The sequence below is a fragment of the Pelophylax lessonae genome, assembly GCF_965119305.1.
Source record: "Pelophylax lessonae genome assembly, chromosome: 1".
Lineage (NCBI taxonomy): Eukaryota > Metazoa > Chordata > Amphibia > Anura > Ranidae > Pelophylax > Pelophylax lessonae.
The window spans coordinates 146130246-146157979 of NC_138768.1; the positions used below are offsets into that span (position 1 = coordinate 146130246).

General features: G+C 45.4%; 1 protein-coding gene across 1 annotated transcript in view; it reads left to right on the forward strand.

The window, feature by feature from the left end:
* Positions 1-27734, forward strand: part of XRCC4 (X-ray repair cross complementing 4) — a 629438-nt gene that overhangs the window by 319443 nt on the left and 282261 nt on the right. Inside the window, exon 6 of the mRNA XM_082253034.1 lies at positions 16900-17009. Coding sequence (XP_082109160.1) covers positions 16900-17009 — 110 coding nt within the window. The remainder of the gene's footprint in view (positions 1-16899; positions 17010-27734) is intronic.

Consider the following 27734-nt stretch of genomic DNA (forward strand, 5'->3'; position numbering starts at 1 on the left):
TGGTCCGATGGAGTCCTAGGCAGGAAGTTGAGTGAGACCTCAGATCTCACATTAACCACTTGCCGACCGCCCGCTGCAGATATACTGCGGCAGACTGGCTTGGCTGCGCGAACCGCCGTGCCTGCCCTCATTGCCTCCGTCCACCCACGATCGCTCCCCGCTGATAGAAAACGAAGGTCTGCTGTTGTAAACACAGCAGACCGTTGTTCTCTCTGGATTGAACACAGAGAGACTGTGATCCTCCTATTTAGGATCATACGTCTCTGTGTTGATTCCACAAGTCCCTCCCCCATACAGTTAGAAAGCACTCCCCTAGGCTCACACTTAACCCTTTGATCACCCCCGGGTTAACCCCTTCCCTGCCAGTGTCATTATTACATTATTATTCTATGCAGGATGTGGAAACCTTACAAGCGGACCTGAACAAAATAATGGAGTGGGCAACTACATGGCAGATGAGGTTTAATGTTGAAAAATGTAAAGTAATGCACTTGGGTGCCAGAAACCAGAAAGCAAGCTACTCACTAGGGGGGAACCTCTGGTTGAGTCTAGGATGGAAAAGGACCTGGGGGTACTGGTAGACAACAGGCTTGGCAGTGGCATGCAATGCCAAGCCGCTGCAAGCAAAGCCAACAGAATACTGGGATGTATAAAAAAGGGGATTCACTCCAGAAATAAAGAGATTACTCCCACTCTACAAGACTCTGGTCCGGCCACATCTGGAGTATGCTGTCCAGTTCTGGGCACCGGTCCTCAGGAAGGATGTGCTGGAACTGGAGAGAGTCCAGAGAAGGGCAACAAAAATAATTAGGGGAATGGAGGACATCAGCAATGAGGAAAGACTACAAGCACTGAACTTATTCTCTCTGGAGAAGAGATGATTGAGAGGGGGATATGATATCAATGTAAAAATACTGTACTGGCGACCCTAGCATAAGGAAAAAATATTCAGAGAAAGGGAATACAATAAGACACGTGGCCACTCACTACAACTAGAGGAAAGGCGGTTTAACCTTAAAATACATAGGGGGTTCTTTACTGTCAGAGCAGTAAGGATGTGGAATTCTCTCCCGCAAACAGTCGTATCAGCAGGGAGCATCGATAGTTTAAAAAACTATTAGATGAGCACCTTAAAGACCACAACACATAGGGGTATACAATGTACGGTTAACAGCAAACACAAACACACATCATAGGTTGAACTGGATGGACTGATGTCTTTTTTCAACCTGACAACCTATGAAAATATACAGTAACAGTGCATATTTTTAGCACTGATTACTGTAGTAATGTCACTGGTTCCCCCAAAAGTGTCAAAAATGTCAGTTAGGGGTCTGATCTGTCCGCCGTTGCAGTCTCACTAAAAATCGAAGATCGCCACCATTACTAGTAAAAAATAAATAAATAAAAATGACCTAAATCTTTCCCCATGTTCGTAGGCACGATAACGTTTGTGCAATCCAATCAAAATACGCTTATTGTGATTTTTTTTACCAAAAATATGTAGCAGAATACAAATTGGCCTAAAAGGATGAAAAATGTAGGTTTTTTTTTTTTTTGGAAATCCTATTTTCCATTCGTCTGGAGGATTGGATCAGATAGGATCAGATGAAAACGGACAAGGGGTCCATTTTCATCTGATCTCTCGTAGAGGAGAGTGGGGATCTGACAGATCTGTCTCTGCAAAGTAAGCGGAGACAGATCTGTCATCCGCATGCTTAGCATTGAACGGCGGATTGATCCCCCGCTAAGCAAAAGCCTGCTGGGCGGAAAACCTGTGTGAAAGAACCCTAAGATGGCACAGAATACAGTCATTAAGTGAGGGGAAGGCAACATAGTTACATAGTCAATCTGGTAAAAAAAAAAAAAAACACAAATCCATCCAGTTCAAACAACACAATAAAAAACACAAATAGAAAACCTCCATATAGACTATACTATACCTACAGCTGATCCAGAGTACTGAAAAAACAAAACAAAAAAAAAAAAAAAACCTTTTGTTGGATTTTAACGCTCTAACCACTTCCCGCAAACCGACGTACCTGTACAACATGTTAGGTATCTATTTACTCGATGTGACATCATCTTTCACAATATACAAAAAAATTGCGCTACTGTTTTTTTTTTTTTTAATTCAGAGAAGTGTATTTCTCTTATGTCCTCTGACAGACGCAGCTCTGGAAGTTTCTTCACTAGTGGGTTATGTGCATCCTCTTCAGGAGTAGCTAGGCAGTGAAAGCTTTCACTAGGCATGCCTTTAGGGGCCGTCCTATCTACATGACCCCAGACATACCTGCTCATAGAATCAGTTTCTTGCTGCCTTGCTTAGGAGCAGGACCTAGGTTCCCTGCTGGGACTTCGGTCTCAGTTTTTATTTTCATTTGAGAATGTTTGTTTATTTATCTTTACTCACTATCGCTAGCTAGTGTCAGGGGGGATCCTCCTGGTGAACTACAAGCGACAGCCGGGCTGTGGTTTCGCACTGGATAATCTAGATCCTTACGGTCTCCCAGCCTGGCCAACGAGCATGAGCAGGTTGTGGTCCGCCCAGGCCTCGCCACGACAGAGCCCCGAGGGATGGGGATGAGCCTTTGAACAGATGCTTTCGCCGGGACGCCTCAACCTGGAATGCCCTGTGTTGCAGCGTACCCCTCTTGGCTGGCAGCACACCCACTCAGGGTGGGAGGTTAGCTGTATCGGAGCAGAGCCCCACGGTCCATGGTATGGTGAGTGTAACAAGCCCCCCGTGTCCCTGGGACAGATGCCTGTGGGGGAGCTGTGGGCCCACTCCTGGGAATAAAAGGGCTGAGTTTCCTAAAATATCCCCCTGGTCTGTCAGGACAGGTCCGGCCCTCCCTGCTCCCGCTGGGGGCGCTATAGCGGCGACTACCGGGACGGGTGTGACAATGTTACATTGATCTGGGGGGTCCCCTTTAGTGAGTCCCCGTAAGGCCTCATTGAGTGGGCTCCTGACCACTGGCGCCGTTTTCGGCCGCCATTTTAAGTGTTGGCATAATGCTGCATATATGTAAGGGCAGTAGCTATTTTCTTGGTTTCCCTGTGTGTTTTGGTGCCGTTTTCGGGCGCCATCTTTAGTGTGGGCAACCGTGCTGTATGGGCGGCTGCCATTTTGACTGTGTTTTCTTAATATGGTGTTTTCACTTGCTGCTCACAGTCTAACAGAGCAGTTTACTTATCCAGGTTGGCTAGTATTAAGGGTTTTTTTAGTCTTTTTAACATTCCTCGGATACACTTAGCTCCTGTCAGGATACCTGCTAACCTTAAAGAGGGACTCCGGCTATAGCGCGGTATAGCAGTGTGGACCGCGAGCGCAACATTTAAAGGGCCAGTGTACTCAATTTTGGCATTGCTTAAAATGGAGTCCCAAAGTGGAAATTTCCCCTCTGAACTTATTTGTGCAGCCGGCCCATCCGGCTCACCTTCTCTGGGGTCTCTGTCTGCAGCCTTAGAAACTCTGGTGTCCAAAGTGGACCTTGCTACTCAAAAAAGGCCTATGCCCTCTCAGTCCTCTGATTAAGAGCCTGATATGGTTGCCTTGGACAATGTTCCCTCTGAGGGATCCCTGTCCTCACAGTCAGATAATAAGGAGGATGAGTCCTCCTCAGCCACAGTGCGGGATCGCGCTCTGGTAGAAGCACTGATTCGTTCAGTGAGGGAAACATTACAACTGGATGATGAGCCCACACAGTCAGGAAAGTGGGTTGTCTTTGGCTCCCGCAAAGCCCAGAAGTCAGGTCAGGTTTTTTCTTGTCCCGAGGATTTTCACAAAATCGTGAATGAGCAATGGTGGCGCATTAAGCACATGCTGGTTGTGCCCAAGCCCTTTCTGCGCCGTTATCCTTTTGCGGACTCGGTTTCCACTCACTGGACAGTGTCACCTAAGGTGGATCACACGGTTTCGTGGTTGAATAAATCAACTGTGATACTCGTGGAAGATTCCCCGGTGTTTAAGGACCCAGTGGACAGGTATACGGAGGCACTTTCCCGCCACTTATACTTGGTGACAGGTTCGCTGCTCAAACCCGTTTTTGCCTCCGTCTTAGTTTCTCAGACGGTTACACAATGGATCAAGGTGCTTAAGAGCAACCTGCAGGCTGAGTCAGTTCCCCCGACTCTAACTGAATTCATGGATCAGATGGCCCAGGCAATGGTGTACCTGTGTGATGCGGCCATCGACAAGGCCCCTCTGGCTGCCAGAGTGTCTGTGGTAGGGGTCGCATTACGCTGCCTGGTGTGGCTGAAGAGCTGGTCGGCGGACTAGGCTTCTAAGAAGGCTGTGGCTGACCTTCCTTTTTTGGGTGAACGCCTCTTTGGCGACTCCTTGGATAAGTTGATCAAGGGCATTACAGGGGGCAAGAGTACTCTTCTTCCCCAATCCTCAAAAGGTAAAGCGCCTTCCTTCAAGGCTCACCGGGGTGCTTTTTCGTGCCTCTGTGGCGCAGGAAAAAGGCAAACCGTTCAGAGCCTCTGGAGGAAACAAGAAGTCTTGGTCGGGTAAGCCTAAGGCCGGTCAGTCTAGTTCGGCGGACAAGTCCTCCTCTGCATGAAGGGACGCCCTCACCCGGTTCAGGCGTGGGGGGATGTCTGCGTCATTTTTGAGAACCCTGGACGTCTCGGATTCCAGACAAATGGGTTCACAAATTGATTTCTACAGGGTACAAGATCGAATTCCGGTCTCGCCCAGCAGACAGGTTCTTCCCATCAAATCTCCGTCTGTCTCCAGACCGTTTGGCCGATCTCAGGGAGGCAGTGCAGGTTCTCCTTACACAGGGCGTTATTGTCCCGGTCTCTCAGCCGGACAGGTTTCGGAGTTTTTACTCAAACCTGTTCACGGTGCCCAGGAAGAAGGGCAAGGTGCGTCCAATTCTGGACCTCAAATCGCTGAACCACTTTGTGCGGGTACAGAAATTTTGGATGGAATCCATCCGGTCAGTGGTGGCGTCTTTGCAACAGGGAGACTTTCTGGCCTCCATTGATTTAAAAGATGCATATCTACACATCCCTATTTACGAGGGCTACCAACGGTATCTCCGTTTTGCGGTGGTGGATGAGCACTATCAATTTGTGCCATTACCCTTTGGTCTAGCCTCCGCTCCCAGAGTCTTCACCAATGTTTTGGCCCCGGTGTTGGCTTTGCTCCGCAAGAACGGTATTGCGGTCCTCGGTTATCTGGACGATCTCCTGTTAAGGGCAAGCTCTTGTGTCACCCTGTCGGGCGACCTGGCATTCACAGTTCAGACGCTTCAGAAGTTTGGGTGGACCATCAACTTCCTGAAATCTGCACTGACTCAGTCAGTACGACTGGATTATCTGGGCATGATCTTAGACTCCGCTCAAGCGAGGGTCTTTCTCCCGGAGGAAAAGCTCCGGACCTTGCAGGGCGAGATCTGGATCCTGAAGAACAACGATCTCTCCTATCTGCGGACTTGTATGAGGGCTCTGGGGCTGATGCTATCGGCCTTCGAGGCAGTCCGGTTTGCCCAATTTCATACGAGACCTCTGCAAGCAGAGATTCTTGCCAGGTGGAACAAGGATCCGCAGTCTTTGGACAGGATGGTTTGTCTGAGCCATCTCACGCAGTCAAAGCTCTCGTAGTGGCTTCTGTCGCCGCCCGCTCTGAGCCAGGACAGGTCCTTTCTGCCGCTGTTGTGGACGGTGATCACCACGGATGCCAGTCTTATGGGCTGGGGTGGATTACTGGACACTCTTTGCGTCCAAGGAACGTGGTCGATGGTTGAGTCGTCTCTACCGATCAATGTGGTGGAGCTCAGGGCGATCAATCTCTGCCTGCTCCAATGGATGCCTCGGTTACAGGGTCTCCCGGTTCGAGTTCAAACCGACAATGCCACGGCTGTGGCTTACATCAATCACCAAGGGGGCACCAAGAGTGCTCGGGCGACCAAGAAAGTGGCCGAGTTTCTGACCTGGGCCGAGGTTGGTGGTGGAGACGGTGCAAGTGATCCTAGTTGCGCCAGACTGGCCTCGCCGATCTTGGTACGCAGACATGGTGAGGATGGCCGTCAAACCTCCATGGCGGCTGCCTCTGAGAGATGATCTGCTGTCTCAAGGACCGATCTTCCATCCTGCTTTACAGTCGCTGGCTTTAACGGCTTGGCAGTTGAAGGCCAGGTGTTGAGAGACAGAGGTCTCTCTGATGCTGTGATTCCTACCTTGTTGAGAGCTAGGAAGGCTACTTCCAGGAAAATGTATCATCGTACTTGGAAGATGTATATTGCCTGGTGTGAGTCGCAAGGGTTGCATCCTCGTTCCTTTTCGGTGGCCAGGGTCTTGGCTTTCTTGCAGTAAGTAGTGGAGCAACGTTTGGCTCTAGGCACGATTAAAGGTCCGATGTTGGCCTTAGCCATTTATTTCCAACGTCCCTTGGCGACTAACTACTTGATTTGCACCTTTATTCAGGGGGGGGCGTCATCTAGCTCCGCCAAGGAAGTCCCCTTTACTCCGTAGGATCTGAACTTGGTTTTGTCCGTTCTACAACTACCTCCCTTTTAAAATATTAGAGAAATGTCTCTGCCTTTGTTGTCTCAGAAAGTTGGCTTTCTGGTAGCTATCACCTCTGCTCGCAGGGTGTCTGAATTGGCGTCTCTGTCCTGCCGTTCGCCTTATCTGGTCGTTCATAGGGATAAGGTTGTTCTAAGACCTAACCAATCTTTTCTCCCCAAGATGGTGTTGGCTTTCCACCTCAATGAGAACATTGTGTTGCCTTTGCTCTGTGCGAAGCCCAAGCATCTTAGAGAATTTGCCCTGCATTAGCTGGATGTGGTTCGGGCGATCAGGGTTTACTTGTCGGCCACGGAATCCTTTTGGACATCTGATTCCCTGTTTGTCCTTCCTGAGGGATCTCGTAAGGGTTCGGCTGCTTCTGCTGCAACCATATCAAAATGGATCAGACAGACTATTGTTCAGGTCTATTCATTGAAGGGTCAGGTTCCTCCTTTCCCTGTGAGAACACATTCTACTAGAGTGCTGAGTGCCTCTTGGGCTTTTCGCCACCAGGCTTCTGTGGCTTAGGTGTGTAAAGTGGCGACCTGGTCGTCTGTACACACCATTACAAAATTCTACAAGATTGATTTGATGGCATCCTCGGATGCTTCCTTTGGCTGCAAGGTTTTGCAGGCTGCTATTTGACGAATAGACAGAGTGTTTTCTTTCAGGGGTGATTTTTTTGTTTTGGGGTAAGCTCCTGTTGGAATGGTTGAGCTTCTGTTGCCCTGTTGGCTACATTTTTTAGCCTTGTTGAAACGTAAACAGTTGTTGGTTGCATTCTTTACACCCCTCATGCCTACACTGCTATGGGATGTCCCATTTAGTGAAGAAACTTCCAGAGCTGCGTCTGTCAGAGGACGTAAGAGGAAATTCAATTTTTCTAAGAACTTACCATAAAATTATTTTCTCTGAGTCCTCTGATAGATGCAGCTCCCGCCCTTCTATATTGGGGTTGGTTGTGTTCTCCTTCACTGCTTTGCTACGAACTGATTCTATGAGCAGGTGTGTCTGGGGTCATGTGGATAGGGCGGCCCCTAAAGGTGTGCCTAGTGAAAAATTCACTGCCTAGCTACTCCTGAAGAGGGCACATATAACCCACTAGTGAAGAAACTTCCAGATTTTGGACACAATTGTGTTTGAAAGACTGCTGTGTAAATCCTGTGTTACATAAATTATTGCAATGACCGCCATTTTATTCTCCAGAGTTTTGGCTAAAAAAAAATATATAATGTTTGGGTCTACTTTCTAAGTAATTTTCTAGCAATAAAATACTGATTGTAAGCAAGAAGTGTCCGAAATAGGCTTGGTCCTAAAGTGGTTAATAGCAATTTAAACGTTAAGGAGCTTTAAATTGAATTTCTAAATGGTCTACATAGGAAGTTAGGAATGTTGGCAACGTGATGGACTCTAGTAGTGAGTCAGCTTTTTGGAAGTCAAAGAGTTGTTTATTTGAGTAGATATCAGACATATTAATTATTTTTAATATAAAAACTGTGAAAATGTGCTATATAACATATAACCGTGTGCACAACTAATTTCAATCAGTGAAAAAACACTTAGTGATAAAATAAACAAAACAGAAACTTTATGTCAAATAGGTAAAAAATTAGTGTCCATTTTTTAATAAAATATAAACAAATCAATGTTCTTGTTGTATTCCAAATGTAGGTGATAACAAAATACACTGCTCCCAGTAATAAACAATATTTCTCAGTGCTCCACCCATGTTTAGAGATGATGTGTCTCTTACCGGAATCTCATGATCTCTATATTATAGGAGATCATATTCAGCTTTGGATAACAAATATTGTATGCAGCCCCTTGATCACAAGCACAGACACCTCTCAGATGGATGGATCGCATGCCTTATGATGTGCAGATCAGCCTTCACACCCAGCTTTCCGCTTACACAGACCATGTAAGGTATGTGCACAAGCAGAGAGGAGAGACTCATAGTGCAGTATGTAAGCTTAAAATTTATTTAAAAAAACAGTTATTGCACTTACAATTAGATAAAAACAGTCAGGCAGTATAGAGGATAGTCTGACCGTAGATTGCTCCAGCAGATCTGGATCACAAAAACGTCTCAACGCCTGTCTCCTTCATACGCGTTTCCCCGTAAAAGGCTATGTCTGGGAATGGAGGACTATTCCCTCCATTCCCAGATGTAGACATTTTTCACTGTTTTTATATTATTTGTTTGTTTTCGTTATTCAGAAATTGTTTAGAGAGCGGCAATCATTTTATTTATTTATTTTTGATACAGAATATACCTTTTAGGTAGTATTCAAGTTTCAAGCATCGTATTTGTTCTCCGCTTGGTGAACCAAATGGCAGGTTGAAGTCAAGTTCAGCTGCATTAAGTTGTTTTTGAAAATTTGTGAATGAGAAGACGTCAAATTGAGCTTGAAGGAATTGGTACCCAGATTCTAGTTCAACAATGCGTTCAGAGCAAAGTCTCTTCTTTTGAGTTGCAAATTGTATAAAATGGTTTCTAATAGTAGTTTTATGGGCTTCCCATGTGAACAGCTATGCTTCCAATATTGAGGGTGAAATGCTCTTGAAGGACCTAGTTCAAAGAAAGATTAAAAGAAGGGTCACTAAGCAAGGAATCACTGGTCCCAGTGAAAGCCTGAAGGTTTTGGGAGGAAGTCAGTTAGAGTGAGGTTGACTAGGTCATGCTTGGACCATGCAGTAGGGCATATTGTTGAATAAAAGGGGGAACATTATTTTTTAACAGAAGGGAGAGAAGCTAATGCAGGAAAGATATGGTCACTGCACAGGATTTGGATTGGAGAAATGGCTATAGTTCTGTTACATAGGTTGTGTTTCACGTCACACATCTGACAAGCCATGTTGACAGAAAAGTGTATGAAGAAGTTTGAAAGCGACATCACTGTAGATAATTGGTGTCCTGAGGGGTAAGATATGTCTTTGTTCTAAGCAAATTTACAAGATTTTTGGAAAGAAAATTAATAAGCTATTGTGCTGACTAAAAATTATTGATATTAGAAGGCAGTGAAGGGGATGATTGAAGAATCCAAAGATAAAACAATAAAATAATAAAAGTTTAAGCTAGTTAGGCTAAGAGTGATTTCTCCACAATGGAAAAGTGGTCCATTACTTTAGGAGCAAACAAAAAAACTGAGCATTCACAGTATAGGGGGTGGTTATAGGGTAGGCACAGGTGTCATGTCCATGAAATCTTTGCAAGTGTCCAATCACCTGAAGGTATAAGCCTATAACCCAAGGTCTATGAAGACTATGCTTGTGCCCTTTACTGTACAATTAGGATATAAGAATGTAGTATGTAGGGAGCAGATCAAGTCAGGGTAAATACATATTAGGGGATAATGGAAATAGGGCATAAGAGTTGGGAAATGAATGTGGCATAACTTAACCCAGGATTTGGAGGGAAACTACAATAAGTCGGGAGCTGTAAAAAACAAAAAAAGGGGCCTGAGGATCTGTAGGACATTCCTTTGTCACAATTAAATATAAAAATCATAAAGAACACCCATATACTGTATGTGTGTGTAATAAATTTAAAAAAAAAAAAAAAATATATATATATATATATAAGTATATAGCTGCTCAGTATAGTATCAAACATTAAACTCCTGGGATATTGATCTCATCAGTTAAGTAGCGGGGGAGGGGGGTTTAATCAGTTTCAGCTGCTTTGATGTTAATGAAATTAACAACAGGTGCACTAGATGGGCAAAAATCCTCCAAAACAGGAATGGTTATACAGGTGGAGGCTACTGACATTTATTTCCATGCTCATCTTTTCTGACTGTTTTTCATTTGGCTAGGGTCAGTTTCACTACCCTTTAGTTTCACTACCCTTTAGAGGTTGCACAGGCAGTCCAATTCCTCCAGGAGGGCACATCAATAGGTGTCATTGCCAGAAGGTTTGCTGTGTCTCCCAGCACAGTCTCAAGAGCATGGAGGAGATTCCAGGAGACAGGCAGTAACTCTAGGAGAGCTGGACAGGGCCATAGAATGTCCTTAACCCATTAACAAGACCAGTATCTGCTCTATGTGCAAGGAGGAACAGGATGAGCACTGCCAGAGGCTTACAAAATGACCTCCAGCAGGCCACTGGTGTGAATGTCTCTGACCAAACATTCAGAAACAGACTTCATGGGGGTGGTCTGAGGGTCCGACGTCCTCTAGTGGATACTGTGCTCACTGCCTGACACTGTGGAGCTTGATATGCACTTGCTTTTGAACACCAGAATTGGCAGGTCCGCCACGGGTGCCCTGTGCTTTTCACAGATGAGAGCAGGTTCAGAACGTTATGCTGCCTGTAACATCGTTCAGCATTACCGGTTTGGTGGTGGGTCAGTGATGGTCTTGGGAGGAATATCCATGGAGGGACACACAGACCTCTGCAGGCTAGACAATGGCACCCTTACTGCCTTTAGGTATTGGGATGAAATCCTTGGACCCATTGTCAGACTCTACGTTGGTAGGGGTAGGAGAAGAAAATCAGCGCCACCTCGGTGTAGATTAAAAGGTTATTTATTACATAAAAACAATGTAGTAACTCACACAGAGGAAATAGTTGATTAGCATATAAGGATGGTTCATCTGCAACATTGTAGGGATGTTAGGGAAGTACACTGTGGTCCTGGCCGTGGCGGGGGTGTCAGACACTTCCTGTTTTTCTGGCAGCGTTCAGTATCCAGGCTTACATCCAATAGTGGCAGGGGGGTGCTTGCGTTCGGAGCATGCGTGCTCCTTCCTCAGGCAATGCTGATTTATGTTGCAGACTGGGAGTTCTATAGCTGATGGACTCAGGGGGCGATGGCTTGTTGCTGTGGAGATGTGATATATACAATGAGTAATCAGGACAGGAAGTCATATGACAGACAGTCTTCGGGGGTGGGGGCCTGTTGCTGTGGAGATGCGGTGTATACAATGAGTAATCTGGCCGGAACAGGAAGTCATATGACAGAGAGTCTCTGGGGGTGGGGGCCTGTTGCTGTGGAAATGCGGTGTATACAATGAGTTATAAAAAAAAAAAGTTTAAAATAAATTAAAAATAAGAATAATAAAAATAAAATTAGAGGTGAAAAAAATAAAAAAAAAATAAAAAAATTGATAATAAACCTGAAAAACTAAGAGATAATGCATATATACTCAAATGTGTAGGCACGTAGAGATAGGAATGAGATAAGTCCATGATTGAGAGGGGCTTCTCATAGGTAATTGAGATGAGGGTGGTAGTATTTCAAGGTAGAGGAAAAAGCAGAATATGAAGTATTCTGGAAAAAAAATGCAGCATATGAAGTATTGCTATATTTAGGATAATCTGTAGTAGTTTAAAGTAGTGGGTTCACCGCAAATTCTTTGTTTAAGCCCCCAGGTGTCAGGGAGTCCAGGCGAGATATATCTAATAGGATTCTCGAGCACATAGGCATTTAAACCTTTCTGCTGGAGGAAAATTTTTCGGTATGGATTCGATAATCCACACTTTTAGGTCCGCTGAAGATTGGTGGTGGTTCTGCAGGAAATGTTTGGGGACGCTGTGTTTGTTGTTGTCAGCTTCAATAAACCTTCTGTGTTCCCCAAATCTTTTGTGTAGAGTGCGGATGGTGCGGCCTACGTAACATAGGTTGCATGGACATGACATACAGTATATTACGAACTCCGTGGAACAGTTGAAAAAATCTGGAATGGTATATTTTTGTACGTTTGTAGAAAATTCTTTTAGGCCGTGAGTAATATGCTTGCAGGTGAGACATAATTTGTTGCGGCATTGGAACATTCCTTTGATGTTTAGAAAGGTAAGGGGTGTACTTGGTGTAGTGGAAGATTTTTGGATTTTACTTGGAGCGATATTGTTCATAATTAAGTCTGCCGACAAAGGCGGTGGGATTGTGGTCCAAAATAGATCCGACTACCTTCAAGAATTAGCCAGACTATTGTCAGACACAAATGCCTATACCAAATTAGAAAAAGACCCGTTACCAGAATTTACCTCAGAAGCACACCAACTAATCAATAATGCTGCATCAGAAGGAATTGTTAACAAAACAGAAATAGCCTTCTTGAAACATGATCTCTACAATAGACCATATTTCTATCACCTACCGAAGATCCACAAAGACCCAATCAATCCACCCCGCAGACCCATCGTGAAAGCTATTTTTCTATTTATATCGACCAGTTTTTTCAACCACTGGCACAAAATCTTCCATCTTATGTAAGAGACAGCATACATCTTCTCGACATGCTAGCCAACTACACATGGGAACCCTCCTACATGTGGCTGTCACTGGACGTCTGCTCCCTATACACATCAATACCACATGATGTAGGCCTATCAGCAGTCAAACATTTTCTAGAAGAAGACTCAAACATGAATCCCCGCCAAGCACAATTAATCCTGGAAGCCACCAAATACTGCCTAACTCATAACTTTTTTGAGTTTAACGGTGACTTCTACCTACAGACCCATGGCACAGCTATGGGTACGAATTACACACCCAGCTATGCCAACTTGACCATGGGTCAGTGGGAAAAGAGATACATCTGGTCCAACAATCCTTTTTCCTCCCAGATTATATTCTATGGTCGTTACATTGACGACATAGTGATTATCTGGGATGGTACACCCCTCACCATCCAACCCTTCATAGATCACTGCAATCAAAACAATATGGGCCTTACCTTCACTTCAGTACAAAATCAAGACTCTTTACCCTTCCTAGACCTCCTACTCTGCCACGACTAACAAACAATATTCACCATAAATTATACCAAACCTACAGCGGGCAATTCCTATTTGCACTTCAAAAGCTGGCATCACCCCTGCTGGATAAACAACATCCCAAAAAGTCAGTTTTGCCGACTCAGACACAACTGCACACGAAAAGAGGATTTCACCACTCATGGCAATTACCTGACAAACATTTTTTTAGAAAAGGGGTATCAACCAAAACTCATAGATGACGCCTTCACCTTCTATCAAGAAAATGAACCAAGAAACAACAGAAAAGAAGGAAACCACCTTGATCCACATACACAACCACTGAGATTCACCACCAAATTTCATAACCAGTACAAACTAATGGAACACATTCTCAAGAAACATTGGCCCATTCTCCAAGCCGATCCACATTTAAAAGCCAGTATCCCTGACCGCCCTTTGGTGTCATATAGAAGAGCTCGGAATCTAAAGAACAATATCGCTCCAAGTAAAATCCAAAAATCTTCCACTACACCAAGTGCACCCCTAACCTTTCTAAACATCAAAGGCATGTTCCAATGCCGCAAAAAATTATGTCTCACCTGTAAGCATGTTACCCACGGCCTAAAATAATTTTCTACAAAAGGACAAAAATATACCATTCCAGATGTTTTCAACTGTTCCACGGAGTTTGTAATATACTGTATGTCATGTCCATGCGGCCTACTTTACGTAAGCCGCACCATCCGCACTCTACGCAAAAGATTTGGGGAACACAGAAGGTTTGTTGAAGCTGGCAATGACAAACACAGCGTCCCCAAACATTTCCTGCAGCACCACCACCAATCTTCAGCGGACCTAAAAGTGTGGATTATCAAATCCATACCGAAAAATCTTCCTCCAGCAGAAAGGTTTAAACGCCTATGTGCTCGAGAATCCTATTGGATATATCGCCTGGACTTCTTGACACCGGGGGGGCTTAAACAAAGAAATTGAGGTGGACCCACTACTGTAAACTACTACCGATTATCCTAAATATAGCAATACTTTATCCTGCATTTTTTCTCCAGAATACTTCATATTCTGCTTTTTCCTCTACCTTGAAATACTACCACCCTCATCTCAATTACCTACGAGAAGCCCCTCTCCATCATGGACTTATCTCATTCCTATCTCTATGTGCCTATACATATGAGTATATATGCATTATCTTTTAGTTTTTCAGGTTTATTATTAATATAAATTTTTTAAATTTTTTTATTTTTTCACCTCTAACTTTATTTTTATTGTTCTTATTTTTATTCTTATTTTTATTTATTTCAAACTTTTTTTTATAACTCATTGTATACACTGCATCTCCACATCAACAGACCCCCACCCCCTGGAGACTCTCTGTCATATGACTTCCTGTTCCGGACAGATTATTCATTGTATACACCGCATCTCAACAGCAACAGGCCCCACCCCCAGAGACTCTGTCATATGACTTCCTGTTCTGGCCTGATTACTCATTGTATATATCACATCTCCACAGCAACAAGCCCCCGCCCCCTGAGTCCCTCAGCTATAAAACTCCCAGTCTGCAACATAAATCAGCATGCCTGAGGAAGGAGCACGCATGCTCCGAACGCGAGCACCTCCCTGCCACTATTGGATGTAAGCCTGGATACTGAACGCTGCCAGAAACACAGGAAGTGTCGGACTCCACCACCACGCCCAGTACCACGGCCGCCACAGTGTACTTCCCTAATATCACAATTGTGTTGGATCCTTGACCGAACAAAAGATGGGATTGTGTAGGCAAAAGTATATTTGTGAATAAAACATCATTTTATTGAGATAAATTTAAAGTTTAAAATACCAAGAGGCTTCAAAAAAGTATAATTAACATTCCTCATAAAGTTTAGCACATGGTTAACATACAGCAACTAGGCCACACAGTTGAACATTACTTAATGATGAGATGGTGACTCCCGATGTATAGTGTGTAGACATCCAAGCAGGCAAGCGACTGAGGATGTGACTGAACAAGGGGATTCCGACGCGTTTCAGCTTTATTTTAAAAAACATGGCTTTTTCAAGATAATCACCAATTCTACAAAAATAATAATAATAAATGACAAAAAGTTATTTATTTTGAAACTTTCTTCAATATTTGCAAACATAAAACATAACATCCATACCATTCTATGTAGAAATGCCAGGTTTGAAAACTAGGGAGTGCCTTCACCTTCCCTCCATCCCATGAGGACTAGCCAGCTGCATTATTTTTTCACTTTGATTTTCGGACTGTCTTTGAATTCAGCCCTCTGTAGGTTGATCATTTTCATATCCATTAAATGATGTGGCATCCTTTCCTTCCTAACACATTACCCTGGCCATATGAGTATAGATATCCAGCATGATATGCTTCCCCATTGAGATCTGATGTGTTTTCAAAGTGTTCCTTTAATTTTTTTTTTTTTGAGCAGTGTACTTCTTGGTAAATATTGAAAATCTTAGAAGCTTCTGAAAAGCAGGACTTGAGATCTAAAGTTATGTGGTCAAGTTCCTGCAGTTCCTTAGATAGTGAGTGATCTTTGGAGACAATTTGTCCAGGGCTTTTTGGAGCATATTTTAAAACCTGTCCAAAGTTACACTGTGGATTGGAGAAGTAGAGACTAAGTCCATGTACTGGGAATCAGCAGGCTCCATGTGATAGTTTCAGTTTTTCTTGGTAGTAGGTCCTGAGACTGGTTGTCGGCCATCTTGGTTGCTTGTGCTAGGACCCCTAATGGCTACGTTTTCCTTTTGGCTTTACTATTCAGAAGAACCATGTTGCTAGATAAGTAGAAGGAGTATTCCAAACCTTTAAGATGTAGGTCGAAGAGTCGTATAGGCACAGAAAAGCTTATAAAGCAGGCAAGTTTCCCCAGTTCGTGCAGAGCTCCTTCTAGCTGCTGCAGTCATGATCACTGTGCACATGTGCCCCCTTCATTATGACAGGTCACACCATATCACAGTAAACTGTACCTCAGATTCATAACAAGTAAAATTATGGATACATAAATTACCATGTCCCTGTAAATAATGCAGTAATACAGTGATGTTTGAAGTGAAATATATGAATTTCATTGAAAATTATATTTACTTTAACAAAGTAAAATGTTAACAGTAAGAAAGACAGTATGTCAAGATTTCAATTGAGAGAATATAACATGGGCAACTACTGTATATGGACATAATAACATAAATATGTAGGCTGTCTGTCATTTTATTGAATGTTTTGAGGGTTTACAACTAGTGTTTGTGCATAAAATATAAATTTTATAATTTAGGTATATTATATTTTGGTTGATGACTCAGTGATGGACACATACATTCTATTCATTCTGTTCCTTTTAGCAACCATCCCATCTTCAAGAACTGGTACAGAAATATAAAAATGTTTTTTTAATATGGCATAACAGTTACAATATATTTCTAACTTTCATCAATCATGATATGGTGTGAACAGAAAGACATGAACTGTTGTGCAGTTTCCTGTCAACACAAAGTATTGCTTAAATTCTTATCAAAAACTGATGTGGAAAGTGTGCTCTTACCTTTATAATGGAATGATATGCAAAAGGACACGAGTAATGTTATATGTGTGTTACTTTTAATTTTCCTTACCTATGCTTTATTCCCAACAGCAACAGTTCTATTCCATTTGACACTGTTCCTGTCAGCGACATAAAGAATGATGACTATGACGCCTCAACAGATGAAGACAGTAAAAGTCCCGAAGTCACGATGGAGGCTGGTATGAATGATAACTGCAATGTTGTCTGTATTTTAAGTCACTTGAAGAACAGTTTGTGACTGATTAGGTTAATTGACATGATTGGGAATAAAAAGTGCATCTTAGAGATTTAGAGTGTCTAAGGGTCCTTTCACACGGGCTTTCCACCTGGCGGACTCAGTTTTGCTGATCCCCGCTGAGCAGGTGGATGACAGGTTCTTCTCCACTCACTCTGCTGAGACAGACCTGTCAGAGCCCCGCTCTCCTCTATGGGAGATCGGATGAAACCGGACCAAATGTTAGTTTTCATCTAATCTAAAATCCAGACAGATGGAAAATAGGGCTACCATCTCTCTGGATTTCACGGACAGGATCGGATCGGATAGAAGCTAGCATCAGCGGACATGTCAACACTGATATCCGATGCTCCATAGAGGTGCATGTAGCATCTGATCAGGTCCGCCTGAAAAACTGACAGGCGGACCTGATCGGAAAGCCTGTGTGAAAGGGGTCTGTTGCCTTATGAGTTTATGCGTAATCTCTATTACTGTGGCCTGAGGAGGAGTTATGTATAAATCCCCATTAGAGATTGTAAATATTAATGTAAATATATATATGTACGAGATATTGAGTTTTGATTTTACATTTAGTTGATATAGGATTATCAATTATATGAAATTGTGTGACTTCAGTCTGCAGTCAGTAGTAGGAATCCAGTCTAACAAGTCCATTTGAAAGGCCAGCCGGCTATTCACATTTAAACACATAAAAAGTATCCCATTCAACAAGTCTGTTCGCTGGGAGGTAGCCTGTTGATATGCCTAATGGTGTCACCCTGCGATTACATTTCTGGGAGCCAGATTTTCTTGGGCCAATGAAACTAGGATAAATAGACTATGTCATGTCCGCCCTGATTTCGGTCCTCCATATCAAAGAACTCTCATTAAGATATGCAATGAGGATGAGCCATCTCTTGAGGGGTGGGCAATGGGCCTCCAGGATAAATCTTGCATATCTTAATTAGCAATTTCAGAGCTACTCCACAGTTATGAATACATTTCCCCCCCCCCCCCCCCAACAGAGAGGAGTGGTTAGCAAGAGGCTGAATTATGCTAGGGGAGGGGGAAGTTGTCCTATCCTGAACGAGATACGCCCAGAGGGAGGAACAGGGCATGATAGCTGAATCAATCAGAATAGCCCTATACAAGGCAATGCGATATGGTTCTATATTAGCAAAGGTGGAGATAGAGTGACTTCCTGTTTGACATGGGAGACCAGGAGGAAACACTCAATTGAAGGGTAACTATGAAGGATTAAGGTTTACATTGTTTGTCCTCTTTGTGTCGGTCTTAGTGTGTTTGTATATGAGTATATACTCTATACTTGTTCAGTTAAACTAGGAATATTTTACATTTTGTAGTATGTACAATAGTTAGATTGTTGTAAATTAATTTAGGCTTTTCAAACTATATACCAATAAATAATTGCTGTTCTAAAGCTTTCATTCATAGTCAAAGAACTCTCATTTTTAACCCAAATATTGTCTGAGGTAAATTAAATCTCATATCTTTCGGGTAACAGGGCCTAAGAGGTAAAGAATGGGCAGAGGTTCACCAATCTGTGAAAAGCTGCATCTAACATTTTCAGAGTTAATGTTCCTCAATGTAAAATGGCAATAACCTTAAATAAATCATCATCTACTGTGCATATTATTATTAAAAGATTCATAGAATCTAGAGAAATATCTGTGCATGGGGAAAAGGCCAAAATACAATGTTTAAGTCCCATGATCTTCAGGCCCTCAAATGGCATTAAAAACAGACATGATTCTGTGATGGACATCACTGCATGGGCTAAGAAATACTGACACAAATCACTGTCTGTGAACACAATTCCCTGTGCCATCCAAAAATGCAAGGTAATGCTCTATCTTGCAAAGTAGAAGCCATATCTCAACATGATCCAGAAATGCCTCCATATTCTCTGGGACAAAGCTATTTTAAAATGGTCTGTTACAAAGAAGAAAACTGTTAATTGTGTTAGATTTTCATCCAACAGGTTACATAATTACATAGTTAATCTGGCTGAAAAAAGACACAAGTCCATCCAGTGCAGCCCACAGAAAAAAACAAAAACAAAACACATATCAATCCAAACCTCCATATACACGATCCTATACCCTCAGTTAATCCAGAGGAAGACAAAAAACAAAAAAAACAATAAAGCATGGCTCAATTTTCTCCAGCAGGGGGAAACAAAATAGTTCCTGACCCCCAAAGAGGCAATCAAATATTCCCTGGATCAACTTTACCTATAGATGTTAGTATCCACTATATGGACCACTTATGCATTTTTACACGTTGATCATATCCCCCCCCCCCCCCCTTAATCTCCTCTTCTTAAGAGAGAATAAATTCTGGTCCTCTAATCTTTCTTTATAGCTGAGCTTCTCCATGCCTCTTATCAGTTTGGTTGCCCTACTCTGCACTTTGTCCAGTTCCCTGATATTCCTTATGTGAACCGGTGACCAAAACTTAACTGCATATTCCACATGAGGTCTTACTAGTGATTTGTACAGGAGAGATATCTCTCTGGTGTTCATACCTCTCTTAATACAAGAAAGGATATTTAGTGCTTTGTTCTATAGAAAATATTATCTAGTGCAATACTTTATAGTATTTTTTGGCACAGCAATTATTGCATATACACATAGATATTTGAAGTATTGGGTTGGATGGGTGTTTTTTAGGTTTTGAATATGGCATGGCAAACAATTACAGCTACAGAAATTATACTCAAACTCTGTCACAATTCATGAATAGCTTCACATTACTGATTTTTTTGGTATAATAAATTGTCGTCCATACTTTAGGTTGTAGGTTTATGTCCACTTTAGATTCTGACAATGGCTGACAACATGAAACCGCTATTGCTTATTCATGTTTTCCTGGTATGAATGTGCCAATATGTTGAATGATTTTCGAATGTGCTTGTGGCGTTACAATTGCTGATACAGCCAGAGTGAGGGGATGTGAAATATGTATTGTGCAATATCAGCCCTGTAATACAGCAGGAAAAGCAGGAAAGCAAGTCATACCCAAACTGTGAACTTTGTTGAGAGATGTTCTGTAAATATAGCTCTACACCTGCTTCCTTTTCAGGCTATTACTACAACTTATCTACACTGGAAAGAATTTTGTGTAACTTGTCCAGAAAACAACAGCAATGCTTTAAACATTTCCAAGGCAGGTCAGCAAATAACCTGCACCTAACTGGCAGTGATGTGCTGACCACTGGAATATGGTTATTTCTGTTCTGCAGGCTTTCTAATACTGTTCAACCATTGCATTCCAACGTACATTATTAATGTATGACTAAGTGGCCTGACCTTTGAAAAAACATTTTTTTATCTAACATGCATCCATTTGACAGTGTGCATGTCTAGAAGTCTTCTTGAGGACTTTTACAATTCAAACGGTTCCTTTATTGAAAAAACTTGGAAAGACACATTCAAAAAGTTGGACATCAAATACACAGTATAAACAGCCAACAGATTACATGAACAGTAACGACAGCAAGGACAGCAATAGCATCATAAAACCGGTTATATTAAGCAAACCTTCCCATGCCCCCAGGCCCAGAAGCACCAATAATAAAAGCGGACGGCCAGTCCCGGTTAGCCCGATGGGGCCAACCACGGCTGCCATACCCGATCAAACTTCTTAGGGCAATTGCGCAGCATGTAAGTCATCTTATATAATGGTAAAACCTCATCAATAGAGTGCTCCCAGGAAACCACGAGGGGGGGGAAGGAGCAATCCACTTGAGAACGATTTCCCGCTTAGCATAGTACAGCAAATACGTGACCAATAGTTTAGTGGGTCTGGGTCTCTGGTCGTCATCCATAATGCCCAGCAGGGCCAGGATCGGCGAGACCTGGAGAGTCAAGCCCAACCTATGGTTGATGGTATCAAACACTTGTAACCAGAATTCGGCCACCTTGGTGCAGTCCCAAAACATATGCAAAAAGGTACCCACATTGATAAGACAGTTCGGAGATCTCTGAGGGCTAATCCTGTGGAGCCTCTGGGGGGTATAGTAGACTCTGTATAGAAATTTGGTCTGGATCAGTCGTCTCTGGCAGAGATCATCATCTTAGTGCCAGCCTCAAAACAGTCCTCCCAATCGTCCCTTTCAAGGCCAGGCAGGTCCTCCTTCCACATGTCCCACAACTTATCCATTCTAGGCGAATGGGAGCACTGTAGAGTAAGATACAGAGAAGAGAACGGCTTGGCCAACAGTTCATGGGCAAGCAGCTCCTCCACAGGGTCCATCTCCAGAGTGATGGCCACAGGGAATTGAGCCCGGAGTGCATGTCGCAACTGCAGGTATCTGAAATTCATCCATCCAGGTAGGCCCCTCGCCCCCCGAAGGTCAGGAAAGGGGAGAACGGAGCCTCCGGGGCACACATCCCGGAGGGTCTGCACGCCATACCGCGCCCACAACTGAGGATCAGGCAAGGACACCAGATGTCCCAGATTAGGATTTCCCCATAAGGGGCACACCGGCGACCACTGGGTGGGAGACAGAAACCTGCGTCTCGCCGCCCCCCATACCCGCAGTGTCACCCTGGTAGATTGTAGGGCAGGAGGACAAGCCTGAAGACCCCGATAAACCAGGTTACTAAGGCCCTGCAATGAACCCACTAGAGCAGCCTCCAGGCAGACCCGCCGCATTATCCCGAGACTGCGCGTACCACCAGCCAACGGTGACCAGCACCGCCGCCCAGTAGTATGTTCGGTAATCAGGCATCGCAAGACCACCACAGCTCGACGGCAGGCACAGAGTAGATCTAGCCAAACGAGGAGACTTACCCGCCCAAATAAAGGAACTCATACAGCCATCGATAGCCTTGAAAAAGGAAACCGGTAACCAGACAGGGCAGTTACGAAAAAAATATAAAAATTTAGGCAGAAAAATCATCTTAAGCAAATTAATTCTACCCATGAGATTCAAAGGTAACGTGGCCCAGAGGGCACACCTATCCCGAAGGTGAGTTACAAGGGGATCAAGGTTCAGAGATCTAAAGGAGGTCGGGTCCCGTCGCACCTCGATACCCAGATATCGAAATTGGTCCACCCAGCGCAGGGGGGTCGGGGCTGCCACCACCTTAGCCCCCGGGTCCAGAGGGAACAAGAGCGATTTCGACCAATTGATACGCACCCCGGAAAAACGACCAAACTCATCGAAGATTTCAAGGGCCACCCGCAGAGAACCATTAGCATCATGCAGATACAACAACGCATCGTCCGCGTAAAGGGAAATTTTTTCCTCAAGGGGACCCACCCGCAGACCCACCACAGAGGGGGAACCCCGGAGCAGAATCGCCAAAGGCTCTAGAGCCAGGGCAAATAAGGATGGCGAAAGGGGGCAACCCTGGCGGGTGCCCCTCAGCAGGGGGAAGGAATCCGAGATCCCACCAGAGGTGCGAACTCGAGCAGTGGGCAGACGATAAAGCATGGTCAGCCAAGTGAGAAATTTGGGGCCGAAGCCAAACTGCCGGAGAACCTCCCACAAGAACCCCCACTCAACTGAGTCAAAAGCCTTCTCGGCGTCGAGAGAGGCTATGACTCGCTGCCCAGGGTCAACATGGTCCGCCACCAAGTTCAGGAAAAGCCTCCGCAAGTTAACCACTTTACCACCGGAGGATTTTGCTGTCTTACGTCCAGGCCACTTTTTGCGATTCGGCGCTGTGCGATTTTAACTGACAATTGCGCGGTCGTGCGACGCGGTACCCAAACGAAATTTACGTCTTTTTTTCCCACAAACAGAGCTTTCTTTTGGTGGTATTTTATCACCTGTGCGATTTTTACTTTTTGCGCTATAAACAAAAAAAGAGCGTTTATTTTGAAAAAAATAACAATATTTTTAACATTTTTTTATATGAAATTCCTCCCAAAAAAGATGTAAAAACCTATTTTTTTTTTTAATTTTTGGCCAATTTATTTTTCTGCTACCCATGTTTGGTAAATAAAATCACAATAAGCGTATTTTGATTGGTTTGCGCAAAAGTTATTGCGTTTACTAACAAAGGGAAAGATTTCTGTAATTTTTGGTGTTTTTTTTTTAACGCGTAATGGCGGCGATCTGCGATTTTTTTTTGCGGTACTGCGACATTGCGGCGGACAGATCGGACCCTTGACTGACATTTTTGACACTGTTGGGGGTACCAGTGACATTACTGCAGTAATCAGTGCTATAAATATGCACTGTTACTGTAAAAATTACACTGGCAGGGAAGGGGTTAATTTTATTGGAGAGGGAGGGGTTAATGTATGCCTGGTGCTTACTGACGTGTGGGGGGGGAGGTGACTGAGTGAGCCAGGGACAGATCAGATGTCCAGGTATGCTGAACACTCCGATCTGTCACTCCCTGTCACTTGGGAGATCCGCCTGCTTGTGTTTACACAGGCGGGCGGATCTCCCAAGTGACAGGGAGTGACAGATCGGAGTGTTCAGCATACCTGGACATCTGATCTGTCCCTGGCTCACTCAGTCACCTCCCCCCCCACACGTCAGTAAGCACAGGCGGGCGGATCTCCACACTAGATCCCCGACGATCGGGGAAGAGCGGCGGCGATCGCCGCTGCTCCTCCCCTGGCCCGACTCCCGCTGTGACTGAAAACAGCGGTAGCGAGCCTCCGGCGGCGCGCAAGCGCCGTCCAGAAGGGGGAGTGTCTGACGACGTAGTACTACATCGTCAGACGATAACGAGCCACTCTGCCGCAGTAATATTACTGTGGGCGGTGGTAAAGTGGTTAATATCAGTTCCCTTACCCGGCATAAACCCCGTCTGATCCGCCTGCACCAGCACATCCAGTACTCCCGCCACCCTGCGGGCCAACACCTTAGCCAGAATTTTGGCATCGACATTTATTAAAGAGATCGGCCTGTACGAGGCACAATCCTCCGGGTCCTTCCCGGGCTTGGGGACCAATACGATCACCGCCTCCCGCATAGACTCCGGGAGAGAGCCCTGGGCAAAACTATTCTCAAACAGGGAGACCAGACGGGGTCCAGAATTTCTTGATAACCCACATAGACCTCCGAGGGGATACCATCAGCTCCAGGGGTCTTACCAGCCTGCAGGAGGCCAAGAGCCTCCTGCACCTCCTCCAACTTAATATCAGCCTCCAGGGCATTCCCAACCTCGGCGTCTAGCACCGGGAAGTCTACGCGATCCAGATAGGAGCCCAGCTCAACAGATGTGTAGTCCACCCTGGAGGAGTAGAGCGTTTCATAAAAAGACCGAAATCGGGCAGTTATTTCCCCCGGAGATCGAAGGAGTCCCCCACCCAGAGCTCTAATTCCACTAATATGAACCGACGGGGTAAACCCTTTAGCCAGCCAAGCCAGAAGCTTCCCATTCTTATTACCATATTCATAAACCCGTTGGGCCGAGGATAGCATCGATTTACGGGTCAACTCAACCTGCACAAGGTGGACCTCTCGAAGGGCACACTGCCAGAGACCATAAGTGGCGGAAGAGGGGTTAGCCACATAGGCCTCCTCCCTCACCCGCACCTCCTCCTCTCGTTCCCTCAGAGATCTCTCAGAGTCCCTACGCACCTCAGCTATGCACATGCCATATTCCCCCCCCCCCCCGAAGCCAGGCCTTGAATGAGTCCCAAAGGATATGCGGGTCAGCCGTGTCCTCGTTAGTTTGCCAGAACTGACCAATCCCCTCTTGGACATGCTCCTGCACCACCTCGTGCGTGGCCCAGTACCAGGAAAGTCGCCACAAACCCCCGCCCGAGGGACCCCCCCCGCAGCACCACCCGCAGCGGAGCATGATCAGAGATCCCCCTGGCCAGGATAGATACCTCAGACACTTTGCGCAGGGCCGAGTGGGTCTATCCTGGACAGGGACCGATGAGACGCTGAGTGGCAGGTGTATGCCCGGGTTGAGGGATGAAAGTGACGCCAGACATCCGTCAGTGCAAAAGCTTCCGCCCATTGGGCCAGGCGAGGGGTCCCAGAGGCAGTGGCATGCAGCCTATCCCACTCCGGGTACATCACCAAGTTAAAATCCCCCAATACAAGGACATCATCCACAACGTACCGAAGGGCCACCTCCATAATCTGAGTAAGGAGGGGGACCTCCGCAGGGGGAGGAAGATACAGCCCCACCACCACCAAAGGAGTCCCAGCAACCAAAGCATGTATAATTACATAACGACCTAAGGGGTCAGTGCACAAATCCACCAAAGTAAAAGGCAGTGACCTATGAACTAGGACACTGACCCCTCTGGCATAATTGGAGTACACCGAGTGATAATGTGCTCCAACCCAGGCCCTCTGCAGACCCAATACCTTAGATCCCAGAAGATGGGTCTCTTGCAGTACACATATGTGTGGAGAGGCCTTACGTAGGAAATTAGAGACAAGAGAACGTTTCACAGCCGAGCCAAGGTCCCTCACATTCCAAGAGAGGACAGAGATATCAGACATCACAGGGGAAGGGAAGGGAAGGGAAGGAAAAGCAGGGTGACAAACATGGGGAGGGTAGAGAGGGAAATGAGACATCTAATGCAGCATAGGAGCACCAGAAGAGACCCATGTATCCCACCCCCCCGGGCCGGAGGAGCTCATGAAACCCACCAAGCAACATAGATGTGTCAAAGTCATACGGTAAAGGAACCTGTATAAGGAAAAAACATTAACAATAGAAACCCAAAAAACCAAACTGAAGTCCAACGGGACCTCTAGCAGGCCAAAACAAGCCAAAAACCCCTTCCCCCCACCCCGCGGACCCCAGAAAACACAGGGCCGCATGGATCCCAAACCAGTAGCCCGAGGGCAAAAAAAAACAGTTAGGAGGCACATGGCTAACCGGACCGTCTCAAGGAACCCCAGACCCCAGGATCCCAGATGGTATAGACGGCCCGGAATAACTGAGGCAGTCTGTCCCATGGAAGATGCCGACCGGCAACAGTCCACAGTGTTCAGTAACAAATCACCTGGGCAAGCCAGGGGCACATACTTGAGGTAGATCAGTGAAAATGATAATCATAATGAAAAAAAAAAAAAAAAAAACAACTTGGGGAGAAGAAAAAACAAAAAGGAAGGGGAAAAATTGCCAAGTTCAAAATCCACATATAGTAGAGTGTAAACAGAAAGACAGCGGTATCCAGAACCGCGCAGGAACCAGCTTCAGTCCCCCGGCCCCCAAAATAACGGCCCAGCTCCACAACAGGTGAGTATCCAACAGGGACCGTGGAGAATCAAAGGGGGGTAATCAGACCGAGGGATAAGTAACAGTTACAGATACCTGGACAGTACATTAAGGGAGTCCGAGGATCTATAGAACACCCAGGCAAAGGAAGAAAGGAGAAATCCAATGGCACAGCCAGGGAGCCAGGAACATCCATCAGCCCCTATCCTGAGGGGGAAGGGTATCTACCCAGGCCGCAGCACCCTTAGGAGATTGGAAGAACCGCACCGACTCCCCATCCACCACCCTCCGCTTAGCAGGGAAGAGGACACTATACTTAATTCCACAAGAGCACAGAGAAGCTTTCACAGCATCGTAGGACTTGCGCATTTTCTGCGTTTCCACCGAGTAATCCGGGAACAGCATCAGGCGAGAGTTCTGGAACCGAAGCTCACCCAGGGCCCTAGCCGCCCAGAGGATTTCATCCCGGAAGTTAAGCAGCCGCAGGATTAAGGTGCGTGGGGGGGATCCAGGTGGGCCAGGTTTGGGCGGGACCCGATGTGCACATTCCACCGTGAAGTGCTGGGACAGGTGGGCCTCGGGCAGTAGGCCCCATAACAAATCCTCCACAAACGCTGTTGCGTCCTTGCCCTCCGCCCCCTCCGCCAGGCCGATGATGCGGATGTTGTTCCGCCGACAACGATTTTCGGCGTCCTCGGCCCGATATTCCAAAGTTTTTACCTTGGTCTGCAGGGTGCGGATGGCCGCAGAATGGTCAGCCACCGTGTCCTCCACCTGTCCCACGCGCCCCTCCACCTCAGCCACCCGGGATCTGATCTTGTCCATGTCCTGTCGGATCAAACTAACGTCCAGCTGCACCGCCTCAATTTTGTTAGTGAGAGCCGCTTGGCACGCCGAGATAGCCGCCATCACCTCCGAGATGCCTGGGGGCTGTGCCGGCGGGGTCTCCTGTTCCTCCGTCCGAGACGCCATCTTGGCACGCAGCACCAGCCCGCCACCCCTCGAGGCTGCCGCGGGAGCAAGATCCGGGATTAGTGGAGGAAAACTAAGTTTCTTCCCGCCCTTCGTCCGTCCCGAGGTTCTGGACAGCATCCGCAGTCAGAAAAGTCCCAATTAGAGTGGATCCACAGGATTATTCAGGAGAAAAGAGCCGGATTTCAGCAGAGCTCCCGGGAAGACGTCTGCTCACGCCGCCATCTTAGCCACGCCCCCGTCTTGAGCACTTTAATGTTAGGCGCCACCATTTATAGAGCTTGGGGATATGGGGCGTATGGAGAAGCAGAAAACATTTTCCATCTAGCTTGATTTAGGTTATTTGGCTTTATTAAAGCAGAGAACTGCACATGTACTAGTGCACTTCATAGATTTTAAATTGCTACCCAGACTTTGGTGCATCTTTGAAAAGCATTGCCATCTTGTTTGAGTCTGTCACCTGGAGGAGTAAAATATGTAAGCTGAGGTCCATATGTTTTCTTGATCATATGGTGGGGGCAAAGAGGGTGAAAACCAAA